This window comes from Leptinotarsa decemlineata, unplaced genomic scaffold (assembly GCF_025532065.1).
Source record: "Leptinotarsa decemlineata unplaced genomic scaffold, Ldec_3_MD MMD2_tig00000035_RagTag_RagTag, whole genome shotgun sequence".
Classification (NCBI taxonomy): Eukaryota; Metazoa; Arthropoda; class Insecta; order Coleoptera; family Chrysomelidae; genus Leptinotarsa; species Leptinotarsa decemlineata.
Genome location: NW_027412540.1, coordinates 13,648,710 through 13,665,391, shown reverse-complemented (window position 1 = coordinate 13,665,391; position 16,682 = coordinate 13,648,710). Strand labels below are relative to the sequence as shown.

Here is a 16,682-nt window from a genome sequence, read left to right as displayed (position 1 = left end):
TGATTACGTGTTGTGTTTTTTATTTTCATGGACAATTTCTATTTCAGACCGAACGATAGAATAAACTGCTTCAAGTCAGAACTTGAAACACTTCAAAACTGTCAGAGTTATGCACAGGACAAAGAAAAAACCTGCGACATATGCCTTAAGACTTTTGCTTACAAGAAGTCTTTGAAATATCACATTCAATCAATACACTTGGGAACACTTGAGGAATTTTCTTGCGACCGATGCAAGAACACATTTACCAGCAAAAAAGCGCTTGAATTGCACACCGCGTCTTTACATTTGGCTATTCGACACCAATGCGAAACTTGCAGCAAAGTGTTCAAGAATCTCCAGTATTATAGAGTACATGTCAGAAATCACGAATTCTCTAATAAACAACAAGATTATCGGTGTACAATCTGCTCCAAGGTGATGGCATGTCAACAGTCTTTCAAATATCATATGAAGAACCACCAGGGTATTAACACCCGTGTTTGTGACGTTTGCGGAAAAACTCTTTCGGGGAACGACAGTCTTATTGCTCACATGAGAATACACACCGGAGAAGCACCGTATCCCTGTGATCTATGTTCGAAACGTTTTAAAGTGAAGAAGAATATGAAAATCCATCGCCGCATCCATACTAAAGAAAAACCTCATGTTTGTGATATTTGCAACAAAGCATTCAACCAAAAAGGGACGCTTATCACCCACAAACGTTTACACACTGGCGAGAGGCCTTATGAATGTGTGGTCTGTTGTAAGAAATTTATAACCAGCACTGTTATGAAGAAGCATAAATGTAAAAGTAAGCTTGTCTAAAAACTGCGTTTTCATCCGTGATCTACATATTCAAAACAAACTTTCTTGAAGATATTTGTATCAATATTTTTATTTCAATATAATGTATGTAAGGTGAACTGATACATGAAAGTATAAGTTGCCCGCGGCTTCGTCCGCGAATTAAATTTCGTAACAAACTATTTCAAGCAAATAGTTACGATATTTTTTTATCAATCCAAAACCTCAGGTTTCCAACTTCAAAACTGCCGAAAATCAATACAATCTTTGAACAGCTATTTTCCCCCTTTGGGGTGGAAATCCCTGATTCCCTTTCTTAATGCTTATTTACGCTGTACAAAAAAACCTACCTGTATATTTCAAGATTCTAGGTTCAGTAGCTTTTGCTATACGTTAATATACGAGCGGGCAAACAGCTAGTAATTTATATTTTCACTTTAGGAATACAGTAACCAAAACAATATGCCAACTGCACCAAGTAATGAATAGCTTTGAGATTCGAATTATGTTACCTTTAAAGAAATTCGCAAAAGTAAAACAATCGTCAACGACGTCTGCCCCCATGCGTCTGCCTGCGTTGGGGTCGCGTTCTTGGCATTGGCGCTTCATTGTTTAGACTGCCCCTCTACCACCGCGCATCGTCCCCCGTCGTCTTACAGTAGACGCGACGCGCAATGGCTTAATGCGTTGTCTCAAGTTAAAGTTATCGTGATAACTTTCAAACGATTCGTCCAAATTACTTAGTGGAAAAGACAAAGTTTATCTATATTAATAAATTGATGGATATAGCCGTGGTAGGAAATCATAATGAAGAAAAGAGAATTGACTTTCTATGTTTTTACCGCTTTTATTTGTAACTAACGTTACTGCAGTTTCGTCCTATAAGGACATTTACAAACTTATACATTAATGTATGTGTGTAAATACCTAAAACGACAATTTTATCCATTTTTATGAGAATTTGACAGATATTCTAGAATGTGCATTGTAAAAAAAGTATCTATCGAATTTAATTGTATTCATGGCTCAGTATTTTGCATATAGTGGCTACTACATGAGAGGTAAATATATGCTACCGCGGACTTTCATTCAGAACTATTTTTATGGTGCATTATCTCCATGTAACTCCCACGGTATAGGCAGCATACGCCAAGATAGGGAGCAAGAATTTTTCCATTTTACCGAATACTTATTGTTATATTGTGACAAAATTTAGACGTGAAAGAGGCATAAACATACATGCATCTATCCTCAGAAACTTTCACATTTATATTGGTATAGATAGATTCTTTGAAGGAGATGTTAAATGAGATAGAAAAGGAAATATTTTGAAAAGAGATAGGTTTTTGGGTGAGAAAGTTTTTTTTTTGATAAATAAGAAATGTGGGAAACTTCATTTTTTCTCGAAAGTTTCCCACATTTTTTGTTTAACTATGGAGAAGTATAAAGTCAAAAAGTTAATTCGTACCCGATTGAACTAAACTTATCTAAACTTATCACCTATTCGAGGCATCATCACGGAGTTCGAAATAAGAAATAAAGTTTTCTTGCAAATTGAACACGCGTAAATACCACTAATATACTAACTATTTCAATTTACCTTCAATGCCGCTTACCAACTACTTTTCAGGGTCAATTCATTGAAATAATATCACACAGTGTTTTTGATTCCTAAAGTATGGTTTATTACGTATTCACAAACAGACTTTAATGTGGTTCTTGTTCAAAATTTTATATCGAACAAACCGGAAGAACTTTTCCAAAAGAATAAAAGAGCATAGGAGTAGTTTTTTTAATGAAAATACCAATTCATTGATCAAATAGATTTGAATTGTTCCTCTTCATTGAATTTGGTTTGCAACGAGGAAATTGATAATCACGACAGATCTTCAGAGTATTGTTACGTTTTCTACCCGAGGGTTCTCTACTGAATGATCAAATTAACTGTATTTCACTTGAAATACAACAAACATTTCAACTAAAAATTTCAACTATTATTTGAATGTATATCACTTCGCGTACCACACTGTTACGTCCACTTCACTGTGAACGCTTGCAGCAAGCGTTAAAATATCGCAATGGAACATCGTAGAATTTTCGCCGAAGTTCTTTGCTGCTTCTCGAGCGACTGGGAACATTGGGCATTCCTATGCTCTCAGCTACGTCACGTCTGGTTTATGGTTACCAGTGGCGACAGGCGTTATTTCGTTTCGGGCATGATTTACAACAGTATGTAAAATAATAGCTCAGGTAAAAATTGTTATTAATTATTTATTCTACAGTTCCTAGATAGGTGAATACTTTAGGTAATATCATGTAGAAATTTGGCAGGATTAATAGTCACGATGATTCAAATTACTATAAACACCAAATTTGTGTGTCGCGATTTTGTAAACTTACAAGTGAAAATCTCACATTAAAGTGTGTTTTTTGAATACGTTATAATGGATTTTGAATACGTTATAATGGATATTCATCAAGTATCGGTCAGTTATATCATAGTTATGGTTTATTTGAGAAAAGGTAATCGAAATACCTATAACCCCCCTTTCCAATTGAGATTTCAATGGTTGTGTCCGTCTCCGCTAGAGGGTAGATGTAATTTAATTAAAATTAGCCTATAAAATGTCCCTCATAATAATGAATGTTTGTTTGTTCATTTTTAGATTTTCTATAGGGACCGAAATATAGTGGGTGATACGTTTTTGGCATACTATGTATTCAAAAGCAGTCTATAATGTTTCAGTATCAGAACGCTTGGGAAAGCTATTGTATAGGGATTTTCATCGAGTATAGGCCAATTCCATCACATATTGAATGTTCATTGAATTTCATTTTACTGAATTACTAGTGAAAAATGTATACGGTGCTTTTCTCTAATGTACCCCCCCCCTTTTATTTTTTGAACGATTCAACTCGAAAAATTGAATTTGGGATAATGAAATAAATGCATGAATACTTTATTTTGAAGTGGAATTGACAGATGAAAATTTCAAGATGGCAACTGGCCGCCATCTGGGACAAAAATTAAATGGAAAGGGGGGTCTTTGAAGCTCCTGACAAATACTTCACAACCCTAGAATATAATGTCAATATCTTCAACTACTACAAAATGGCGGAACTTTTAATAATTACCTGAATATATTGACATTTAACTACGTAATATGAGGTAATAAGCTTGAGGTCAGTTCAGAAGATTCTCGAAATGGTTGCCTTGAATTTCTTGACAATGAACAGCCTATCCGATAATTCACGCCGAACATTACCTAACATAGTAACGTCAATATCTCTACAAATATTTGTTATCTCTGCCGTATATCCAATATTGAAGCAGGTTCAGTTTCGTATACCTTTTACTTCAAATAGCCCCATAAAAAAGTCCAAAGGTGTCAAATCTGGCGAGCGCGCTGGCCATTCTGTAGGACCTCGACGGCCAATCCAACGACCGGGAAAAGTAGTATCCAAATAGTTTCTTACTTGTCTGGAGTAATGTGATGCTCCATCTTGTTGAAATAACAATATCCATATCGAATTCATTAGGATTCGCTTCGAAGATTTCAGTAATGAGAGGGTCAACAGAAGTTTCCAGCATATTCAAATACAGTTCCCCTGATGTTGAATTTTGATCAATAAAAAGACGTCCTACAATATGGTTTCCCAATATTCCTGCCCAAACGTTAATTTTTTCTGGATATTGGGTATGTGTTTTTCGGAAAACGAGAGGGTTGGTGTAACTCCAAAAACGACAATTTTGTTTGTGAACATTGCCGTTTAAAAAAAATGTACATTCGTCACTAAAACAAATATTTTGGAGATAGGTAGGATGCCTTGCAATGGTTTCCGTCATGATTTCGCAGAATTCTGTTCTTCGATCAGGGTCATCTTCAGTTAATTGGTCATTTTAATTTTGTATGGATGATACCTATTCCTCTTCAAAAGTCTCCACACAGTTATGTACACTACTGGTTGTTGTGAATTTAGATACAAGATCCCTCAAATATTTTCTACATATAGGACGATTCGGAAAACGTTCATTGAAAATTATTTCTGTCTCGTGAAAGTTACGCGTCGCACCGTAAATAAAAATCGCTTGAATTGTTCCTTACAATGGACGAGAATTGATCATTTTAGAGATTGTAGTCGTGGTACCTTTCTACCAGTAAAACCGAAAACTAAATGAGAATATTCTAACTGAACAATGATGTTCGTTGTCTTACTGATATTTTTTGTCGTTTTTATAAATAAAAATTAATTTAACAAACCTTATCGGGTTGTTGTATTGCCGTATGGCAGATGAAAAGGAAATTTCTAGAAATATCGATATTAATGTATTTGTCTTGAGGAAATTATTAAATATTCTGCCATTTTGTAGTAGGTGAAGATATTGACTTCATATTCTAGGGTTGTGAAGTATTCGTCAGGAGCTTCAAAATGATGTATCACAAGACCCCCTTTTCAATTTAATTTTTTTTCTCAGATGGCGCCCAGTCGCCATCTTGAAAGTTTCATCTATCAATTCCACTTCAAAATAAAGTATTCATGCAATGATTTCATTATCCCAAATTTAAATTTGTTGAGTTGACCCGTTCAAAAAATTAAAGGGGGGGGGGCGGCATTAAAGAAATGCACTGTATATTTTTCCATTCAAAATTACGAGTCTCAGATACAGTTCACAAGAACAAGTCGTTTATGATAGGTACTGATACGAATTCTTCTGAGACTTGATTCTTGACATAACTTCCATAAACCCTAAGCATATACTTCCATGAGAAAATGATTTGGTATTCTCCATAGAGGTATGGGAGCGATTAGCTTTGGAATCCATGGGAGGTGTATACACCTGTCTCTTCCTGAGGGTTTTACCGCAGAACGTTTACTGTGGTAGTTGTCAATGGCACAGAATTTACGCGAAGAATTGGGTCCTTTTCACAGTTTCATGATAATCAACTTATAGCTGCAAATAGTCCCCCCAAAAATCCTCAAAATGTTTGTTGTGGTAATACTTATTCTCTACTGATACTCAAATATAATAAATATAGGATAGAGAAAATAACTTTTGTCTAATCTCTTCTAAGATATTTATTTGATGCGATTGGTTTCGGTTTATTAAACCATTCTCAAGTAAACTGCGTCAGTATCTCTGAATCCGATTTTACAGTTTGCAGCATCGTTTCCTTTCTTTCTTCAGAGTTGCAACCAATCATTACGCTTCTTTCGTTACCAAGATCCGTTTTGAACCTCGCCTATCTCCTCTTGGGATTCATGTTTGCAATCCGTGTTATATCTTGAATGTTGACAACTTTCACCTTTAGATGTTGTCCTCGAATCAACGTCGTTTCTTCTGCTTCGCTTTGATTTAGGAACATCCATTTTCTCTTCTTCATTTGATGGATACCTTTTGCTAATAACGTGAGAGGTGGCCGGTGTCCTAGTTTTCCACAGTTGTAGCAATGATTCTTTTTGAAGAATTCCTGTTTTTCCATGACACTCTTTCTATTCAAAGATGTTTGGTATGAACTTGTTGACTTTCTCTTTTAACGTTGAATCTTCGGATTGCATTTCAATTCATCTGGAAGCAATTTTCGCACCTTCATATTCTGGCACTGTTATCAATACAGCAATAATTGTTGCTGCATTTATGCGTTCTTCAACCCGCCGATGAAGGTCTTTAATTTCCATTTGTTTCACAAATTCTTTTGAAGCCTGGGAATCGTCTGGATAAATTAGTCTCTAGACATCTGCGTCATACTCCTTCAAGTATGCCGTGGCAATATGGTTACTCTTCGGGATGTTATGGATTATTTCCAGTGCATGCAGTACCTGCATTAGTGCAGTGGCTTTTAGAGTTGTATCTTCCATGACCACCGCTCATTATTTTTTTTCTTTTCATTACACCGTTAAAATTCTGCACTTCATCTCGAACTTCCACTCGTCATTTTGAATTATTTCTTCCGGAAAAATTTGTTGACACTCCTCAATTTTTATGAATAAACCTCTTATGTTGTTTTTTATGTTTTTCTATTTTCCTTCTTATTATTCTTGTTCTACGCTTCTCCTACTTTGTTTTTTTTTCTCACAATTACTGTTTTTGTGAGGCGTGTTGTTCTACTTTTTTTCACTATCTTGACATTTCAATCATTTTAGCAACAAATTTTGGTTTTCTTTTCATTTACTTTTCTGTTTTTCCAATTTTTTCTTGAGTCCTTTTTATTGTTTGTTTTTTGTTTCTGTAACGTATTTGTTCTTTCACTGCTTTCAAGTAATCGATGGTACCTGCCATATCTCCTCGTCGTAATTATAGAAATATCCTCTAACATTAACGTGATCTTCATGTATCAATTTTTGATAGTGAGTGAGCAAATAAGTTTGTGAACTTATGGAAATTTCACAACTATTTTCAATAACACAAGATACAACTGAACACTATACTTCGATCACACTTTTTTATTATCGCTTTTATTTCACTGTCACTTTCTTCACGTTCGAACCCAACAGCGTTTTTATTCAAACTGACTTGCAATTTGACGCTTTGCTACTTTACGTTTCTTCGTCAGTAACATACTTAACGGTCACGGAATGACAACAATATATCTTTCAGCTTTTCAAAAAGTAACTGGCCTAGAAACCCTAAGTTGACTGGCCCCAAAATAAAAAATTGTTTCATAAGTAGAAATGCTTCTGAGAACTGATGAAATTGATTTTAACGCATTATTTAAATTGACTACACTGTATAATCAAACTCAACTCATTTCGTTTGAAATACAACAAACACTTAAACTAAAAATTTCAACTATTATTTGAATATCTATCGCCTTACTAGATCACTTCCCGTACCGCACTGTTACGTCCACTTCACTGTGTACTTGACTGTCCGAATACGCTTGCAGCCAGCGTTTAAATATCGCAATGGAACATGGTAGAATTTCGCATGTTTCTTGTTCTTTCTCGAGCGGCAGGTAATATTGGATATTCCCACGCTCTCAGCTACGTCAAGTTTGGTTTATGGTTACCAGTGGCGGCCGGCGTTATTTCCTTTCGGGCATGATTTACAACACTATGTTTTTTTTGTAATACTGACTCAAATTTGTGTATTTATGAAAGTTTCTTAATTTCAGGAAGCCGGTGATTTGTAAGGACTGCACAAAAGTGTTTCGAAGTGAACGAGCGTTGAAGACGCACATTCGAAGAAGTCACGCTACGAAGAATTACTCTTGCGATGGATGCGACAAGAAGTTTTCTCATTCTTACCTGATGAGAAATCACAAAGAATCAGTTCATTTGAGGATGACAGAAGAAAAGTGCAATTTCTGCGATAAAATTTTTACTCGAAAACATCAATTGTCTAATCACGTGAACGCTGTTCACTTGAATATCAAAATAAATTGCAATGAGTGCGATAAAACATTCTTCGGGGAAAGTTCACTTCAGATGCATAAAGAAGCGATTCATTTCAAGGTTCGGTATCGCTGCGACTTTTGCGAAAAAACCTTCAAAAACCGATACTATTATAAGGAGCACTGCCAAACGCACGCATCTACTTTCCATCCTGAAAAATTTCGGTGTGAAGTGTGTCAAAAGATTTATGCCAGTCAAAGGACTTACAAACGGCACATGCGCAGTCACAATGGGACTTACAATTGCGTTTGTGAGGTTTGTGGAAAATCCTTAACTTCTAGTCAGAGCCTGACTCACCATATGAGGATTCATACAGGCGAGAAACCTTTCCAGTGCGACATGTGTCCTAAACGCTTCAAAAGAAAATTGAATATGAAAATCCATCGGCGCATCCACACGAATGAAAAACCTTATAAATGCGATTTGTGCGGTAAAGCGTTCAACCAGAAATCCACTTTAAATATTCACAAACGGACTCACACTGGGGAGAGACCTTATGAGTGCGAGATTTGTGAGAGAAAGTTTATCACAAAAACTGTAATGAAAGACCACAAGTGTAAAATGTGAAAACTGACATTTAATTTACTAATCTCTCAGTGAAATATAAACATTGCTAAATTTTTTTCAATTGAAGCATTTTTTTTTTCACAAAATATTACTTTACTCACCTACTTTCTTCATATTAATTATCGTTCGAAAACATATCGCCTTACTTATTTTATAAAATACTCCCTTGATAAATACATACTTTGGTAGCGCGCTTGACTCACGACCGGAAGATCGTGAATTCGATCCCACCCTCGACCAGATATTTTTCTCGAGAGAAATTATCTGGTTGAAGCTGGAATGACTGCAAAGTTACATGGCTGACGGACTGCGAATAGTCATGATGCTCCCTAGGTGGTTCGGGGAGTTATTAACATTACCTACCCAGGACACAATGCTTCTTCGATCTTTTTTAGAGTGTCTTCCGTCTAGTTTGAAGTTCCCGCTGGTATTTTCCGCTGGAAAGAAAGTGCTACAATATAACGAGTAAATTATAATAATTATAATTATATCTCAATATCCTAAGACGCATCAGAGGATTAGATACATTCAAATTATAATACAAATGAACATTATACTTTGGAAACAATAATAATAAACCAAAATAAATGATTTTTTATTTTTGAGTATAAAGCAGGAAAGGTGACAGTTTTGAGAAAAATGACAAGTGCATACAAATTCAAATGATGCCTTCACATCAGTAAGCCGTGTTCATTTCAAAATTTTGACTTTCATCGTGAGGCAATTTACTGGTGTAAATCATGCCCTAAAGAAAATAACGCCGGCCGCCACTGGTAGCCATAAACCAATTGTGATGTGGCTAAGAGCGCGCTCAGTCCGACCGACGTTTCGCGATTCTTCGATGTTCGCAGCCGTTCTAGATGTGGCAAAAATAATGCTACCGGTTTCGATAGAATTCCGACGAATTTTCTAGCCCCTTCGATTGCCAAATATAAACGCGATCCACTCACCTATCGACATGAGTCAAGTTTCGCGGACAGTGCGGTGCAGAGCGATCTAATGAGGCAATAGACATTTGAATAATAGTTGAAAGTTTTAGTTAGTATTTTGTTGTATTAACAGTGAAATGACGTAAAGTTTGGTTATTGTTCAGTGTAGCCAATTATTGGTAAATCCACGGAATAACGCAATGAGTGAGAATATTTATCGAGTACAAAATTTATGATTCTATTCCCTTAATTAAATTTTGATATTTTTAATACCTATAATAGAAATGAAATACTTTTCACGAGGCCGCGTCAATTATTATTTTACAACAAAAAATTTCTGTGTGTGTGTATATACTGTGGGTATATAGGAAATTCTCAGTTCTCAGTTGAAAAAACACGTTTCAAAAGAAGAAAAAAATAGTTTTTGATATTTTCACATTGGGAATAAAAAATAATTCCATATATTTCAGCAGATCACCTATATATGTTTAAGATTCTGCTGATCTAAATTGGTACGTCCAAGTTAATGCTTTGCTTTTTTCACTACACCTTACGGTTTGATCTTCACAAACTTCATTTTTAAAATTTCTCTAATAAATCAGCGCACCACATTGATATTTCAAAATATTTGGTTGGCGTTAATAAAACCTCTTATTGCAATATTATATTTGGTAAACCCGTTGTATATGCCATTTGTGAATGCGATATGTTTCGACTGTGGTTCAGTGCTTTAGTTTTCATTTGCAAAAAAGTAAAACAAAGCACGAAATGTACCTATTAAGATCGCAAATCTGAACGAGTTTATTCGGTTACTGTTAATTTGTAAAGGATTCTTAATTGAGTTTATTGTGGAGCGTAATTCAACCCGTGATGAATGTGCCCAAGCAGTACTACTTTTGGAAGAAGACTGGAGTTACCGTCGTCGATTCAATGTGTGCCACACATCCATCACGCGGATTTGGCAGATTCCTTAGAAACAGGTCATTATGCTCCCAGAACAGGGCAAGGGAGAAATCGAGTAAACTACTCCTATTCTGGATCGATATTTGAGAATTCTGGCACTTCGACAACGGTTTGTTACACATCGAAGTGTACCAATTCAGTTTCGAAACTTGAAAGCTATACAAATCAGTACGGAAACTGTTCGCCTGCGACTCAGCGAATACAACGTAACATCTAAAGTTGCGTATTCACCAAAAAAGCGAGCACGAGCGAGCATGAGCGAGCATTCGTGTATGTTTGCTCATGTTCGCTCGACATATTGATGTCTCGTCCACACCAGAGCACCTTCAAGGTGCGTATTCACCAAAAAAGCGAGCACGAGCGAACAAGAGTGAATGAGCATTCTGCATCAATAATCGTTTGGTGAGTACGGGCTAGCGAGCGAGCGAACGTATGCTTGTTCGCGTTCAGAAAAGATCGACAAGAAGGCGGTACTACGAACTTGAAGATATTCGGTCTGGTGTGGACGAGACATCAATATGTCGAGCAAACACGAGCGAACATGAGCAAACGAATGCTCGCTCGTGCTCGCTTTTTTGGTGCATACGCACCTTAAGATTGCTGCTCGGGGTCCTCTGTTAACTGCAGACTGTCGAAGGGAGAGGCTACGTTTTGCCAGGGAACACGTCAGTTGGTTGGAGGCTGACTGGGAACGAGTTTTATTCACCGATGAATTCCGGTTTTGTTCACACAATAACGACAGACGTGTTCGTCGCGATGAACGATATGCTCAGTGTAACTTTTCACAAACCACATTATTGGGGGGGCTCCGATCACAACACAACAAAAAAATATTTTTTGAATGTTTCCTACACTAAATTAGTCAATTTCTACTAATTTTGGGGTGATAAAAACGAAAATAACAATGAAAAATTTTTATTAGCTCCGGTTTTTGAGATACACAGTACTTAATCTTAAAGAGTAGTTATACTATACGTGAAAAGTGAAAGTACATAAAACAATATTGTTATGTTTCTTTTAGAATATCTTAAGTACAAAATTAATAAAAAAAAAACATTATTCTTAGTGTTTTGACAAATAAAAGAAGTTTGTACCACCAAATTTCAATTAAGTCCATCCGATTCATTGTAAGATTGCTGTCGTTTAGCTTGTCTTTTATAAAACAATTCTGGAGCATCCCTACACACAGACCAGCAGTAGTCTGCAAGCATTGCTTCATTCCAACGGCCCTGATATCTCTGTTCCATTAAGGCAATGTCTTGATGGAATCTTTCTCCATGTTCGTCACTCACAGCTCCACAGTTTTGTGGGAAGAAATTAAGATGAGAGTGAAGAAAATGAATTTTTAAGGACATGTTGCATCCAAGTTGGTGGTAAGCTTGAAGAAGCTCTTTAACCAATGCTGTGAAGTTATCATCTCTTTTGTTACCTAAAAACCCATGTACAACTCCTTAAAGGCTTCCCAGGCTCTTTTTTCATTTCCTGTTAAAATCATGTCAAAAGCAGGATCATTTACGATTTCACGGATTTGAGGCCCAATAAAGATGCCTTCCTTGACTTTAGCATCACTCAACCTGGAAAACTTTGCTCTCAAGTACTTAAAAGCTTGTCCTTCCTGGTCCATGGCCTTCACAAAGTTTTTCATTAGTCCCAACTTAATATGCAATGGGGGAAGGAGAACATCCTTAGGATCTACAAGAGGCTCGTAAACTACATTTTTCTCATTAGGGTTTAGGTCTCGTGTAGGCCAGTTAATTTTTTTATAGTGAGATTTTCTATCCCGACTGTCCCACAGACACAAAAAACAACAGTACTTGGTGAACCCTAATTGCATTCCTAGGAGTATAGCAATGACTTTCAGATCACCACAGATGTGCCACTTGTGTTGTTCATATTTGATTGATTGGAGAAGTGTTTTCATATTTATATACGTTTCCTTCATGTGAACTGCATGACCTATAGGAATAGAGGGTAGCTGATTTCCATTATGCAGAAGTACAGCTTTTAAGCTTTTGAAGAGTCTTTTGAAGAGTCTATAAACAGTCTCCATTCAGATGGAGTGTGATCCAAATTCAAGCAGTCCATCAAACCATTAACATCAGAACAAACTACGAGGTTTTCTTTTTTCTCAAAAAAAGGAAGCAAATCTTTTTGACGCTGTCTGTACTGAGATATTTTCACATCATGTTTTAGAAGATTCCACTGTTGTAGTCTTGACCCTAACAGCTCAGCCTTTTCCTTAGACAAGCGAAGATCTCTTATAAGGTCACTCAACTCTGCTTGACTAATTCTGTGCGGATCACTAGACCTATCGCTTACCTCAAAATCAGGGTCATAGGATGTAGAAGGATGGGTTGCTCCTTCTAAACAGTCTTCATCACCTTCCTCTAAAATTTCATAGTTTTGGGGTGGAGAAGGGACTGGCAAATTGTCTGAGTGTGGTACAGGCCGAAGAGCAGATGGGAGATTAGGGTATTTAACCGTTCCTCTTTTCTTCATAGATAAACCTTGCTTAATGGGAGGAGTTAAGCAGAAATAACAGTCGTCTGTATGATTGGTAGGCTCACGCCAAACCATAGGTACTGCAAAAGCCATTGCCCGGTTTTTATTTTTCAGCCACTCTCGCAATATGACGGAACAAGAATTACAACATATATGAGGAGCCCATGATTTATCTTGGTCCCCAACTTTCACACCAAAATAATGTTCATAGGCTGTCTTAACGATAGGTGTCATTTTACGTTTCTGAGCCTTAAATGTTATTTCACCACATATATAGCAAAAGCTATCGACAGAATTCACACACTTTCGAGGCATTTCAGATCAGCACTTAAATTAATTTAAAAATCAACTTCACACGATAATTTCAATAGCAACCACGTGCGTACAATTGACAAACTCACATAGGTTATGTTTACTACTTAAGAACAGCTGATGAGAGGGGTGTTATTTAAACAAACATGTGTACCAACTGTTGGTGATGAAATATTTCATTTGTTGAAAACTCAATATACATATATATAATATAATGATACTATATCTTGAAAACAAGAGCTAATATATAATTTTTATGGTCACTTTCGGTTTTAACACGTGGAAATACATTAAAATCATCTAATTTCAACCCCGAAACAAAAACTTTGTTGTGTTGTGAATGGGTGGAATTTCTTTGACCGCACGTACGGACCTCTTGGTCATTCACAATGGGTTCGTTACAGCTGAAAGGTACATAATGGAGAACTTGGAGCGGCAAACATTTCTTACTAAAGCAAGACAACGCCAAACCCCATATTGCACAGATAGTCAGAAATTACCTGGAAGAGGTTGAAATCAACACCATTGCATGACCAGCACGAAATCCAATAGAAAATATTTGGGATAATATCCTTGTTAGGCGATTTTGAGAGCACCCGATCCAACCAAACAACCTGCAGGCATTGAGGGGAGAGACTGATCCAGGTTTGGAGTGGACTGGACCAGAATGAAATGAGGCACATAAGTATGGGCCGACGATGTGATGCTGTTATACGTGGTTATTGACACTTTTCTGTATATTTCCGTCAACTTCTTTCCAAAAATATTTTGTGTTTATAATTTACTTTTTTTTTCTATATTACGTCGACCCTCGATAATAAGTTGACGCAGTACTACAATTGCTGATACTATGTAGGTCAACTCTGAAGATGTTTCATTTTTTTCCTCCTCTGACTACGAATAAAATTGGTTCTTTGAAGTAGTGCGTTAATTTCTTGAAGAATTTCATATTGAATGACATACCTACTCAGGTACTTCTTCGATATTTACCTAGAGCACCTACTCAACTTTTATATACTTAAGGTACATCACCAAATTATGATTACCTAGAGTATATTATATCAATTCTACATCAATAATACCAAGTCGGTTTCTAAAAAAACAAGTTCAGTATTGGTCATTCAGTAAAATGTTTGAATTTTAAATTCAATTAATTTCCATTGCTTCCAAATAATTTAGCTTCAAATCTTTATATGTCTAAAATTTTGAAATCTACTTTGAAAATATGATTTCTTTCTAAAAGATGATTTGAATATGTTGAACTTGTTTTCTTATTTACATATGATGTTCCTGGATGCGATTCCTAAATGTTCTGCTGCCTGATTTCTTGAATTTGGATGTTTTGTCTTTATTATTTTTGACTAACTTTCCCAAGTTTTGCTATATAAAAAATAGACGTAATGATGAATGAACTGTTAGCTCAGATTTCCGTTATTGACTTCCGTTGTTGACTAGAGTGGTTGAATCAATATGACAGTCTTTCAATAATAATGTTTTACAGGGGATGTGTGGTACAAAAAGCAGATTTCTTCGATTGCCAAATATGCCAACAACGTTTCACCTGCCCAAATAAACTTAAAAGTCATTCGAACAATCACCAGAAAAGGCACATGTGCTCATTGTGTGAAAAAACATTCCTTTTCAAATCACTTCTCACACAACACTATAAGAGTCATTCTAAGGGCACCATTGAATGTGACCGTTGCACAAAGAAATTCAACGATCAGTATCAGTTGAAAGTACACATTGACAATGTTCACTTGAGAAAATTCAATTTCGCCTGCGACAAGTGTGACAAAAAGTTCTATAGGCTCTACAAATTGAACTCACATAAAAAGACGGAACATGAAGGTTTTAGGTTACCCTGTTCGCGATGCGAAAAAGTATTCAAAGATTTGTGTAAATTGAAGGCGCATATGGAGACACATGACAGCAGCCTCAAAGTCGAAGTCGAATGTCCTCACTGTAACAAATTCTTCAATAAGCGATATCTGCCTCACCATATCACGAACAAGCACCAAGGTCACGTGTGTGATATTTGCGGAAAAGCGCTTTCCTCCAAAAGTAGTCTGGATCACCACATGAGAACTCATACTGGAGAAAAACCGTTCAAATGCGATTTCTGTGATAAAAGATTCGCAAGGAAATTGAATCTCCATACTCACGGCGAGTTCATACTAAAGAGAAGCCATTTGTTTGTACTGTTTGCGAAAAATGTTTCAACCAAAAGGCGTCCTTGAACATTCACATGAAATACCACACAGGGGATCGACCGCACGCTTGTATGATCTGTTCAAGAAGGTTCGTTACCAAAGCTCATTTGCGAAACCATCGTTGTACCGTAATGTTGAACGTTGAGTAATGCACCAAAAATAATGTATAGTTTTTAAAAAAAAAAACTATTATTCCATATTGATTTTACTGAAACCTCGATAAAAGGCATTCCTCAATACTCTAAGAAACATGAAAATAATTCACAGTCACCTCAAGGATAATTTGTCTATTAATACTTGGTACCAAAAAACATAATTTCAATAAGAAGAACTGAATTTTTAGAGACTTCAAGTAGTACGCTGTAGAGAAGTCACCTTGAGAAATTATCGCTGTGACTTTCAATTAGTATACTCTTAAAAAAAATACCTACTACTTACTGGCGACATGTATTGATTCTGTCTTATGAAAATTAGGTGGAAAAGCAAAATACTGTTGCTTTTCATTAAAAAAATGTATGATAAATTATTTCTGTGAATAAAAAACTAAATAAATGTAATAAATTGTATATAAAATTAATATTTTGATGAATCGCAAGTGAAACTTTCTCTCAGTCCAAGTGCCAGTGGCAGGCTACCTGTATGTATTTGTCTAGACCTAGTTTTTTGTGCAGTGAGTCCCATATACCTACTTTACATGATGTGGGGGCCCGGTAAGTCCAGCGCGGTGATACTTACTAGCTGGAGTTTGGCCAGTTATCAAAAATTGACGAAATTAAATGTACCTAATTGACCACGTCTCCCATTCGAAACTTCAAAAATACATTGTTAATATTATTGAAAAATATCAATGGTAGATCATTATCGTGCGATTAACATATTGGCAGACAAGATTTTCAATGTGCCAAAAATATGCAATTTTGAAATGAATTGACCACATCTGCCGTTGATATATTTTGTTTATTATAGTATTAGAAGGTTATATTTTTCACGGCAGACGACTTCAAGGTGATCA

At 36.1% G+C, this 16,682-nt stretch overlaps 1 protein-coding gene across 16 annotated transcripts in view; it reads left to right on the top strand.

Moving 5' to 3' along the window:
• The window catches only part of LOC111510822 (uncharacterized), a 326,252-nt gene that overhangs the window by 49,332 nt on the left and 260,238 nt on the right, over nt 1-16,682 (top strand). The window contains exons 5-6 of one of the 16 annotated variants that reach the window (XM_074172261.1): nt 48-796; nt 7,905-7,930. The exons of the other annotated variants lie outside the window; for them this stretch is intronic. Of the exons in view, the coding sequence (XP_074028362.1) occupies nt 48-796; nt 7,905-7,915 (760 nt within the window). The 3' untranslated portion in view covers nt 7,916-7,930. Of the gene's footprint in view, nt 1-47; nt 797-7,904; nt 7,931-16,682 lie in introns of those variants that run through there. 16 annotated transcript variants of the gene reach the window in all.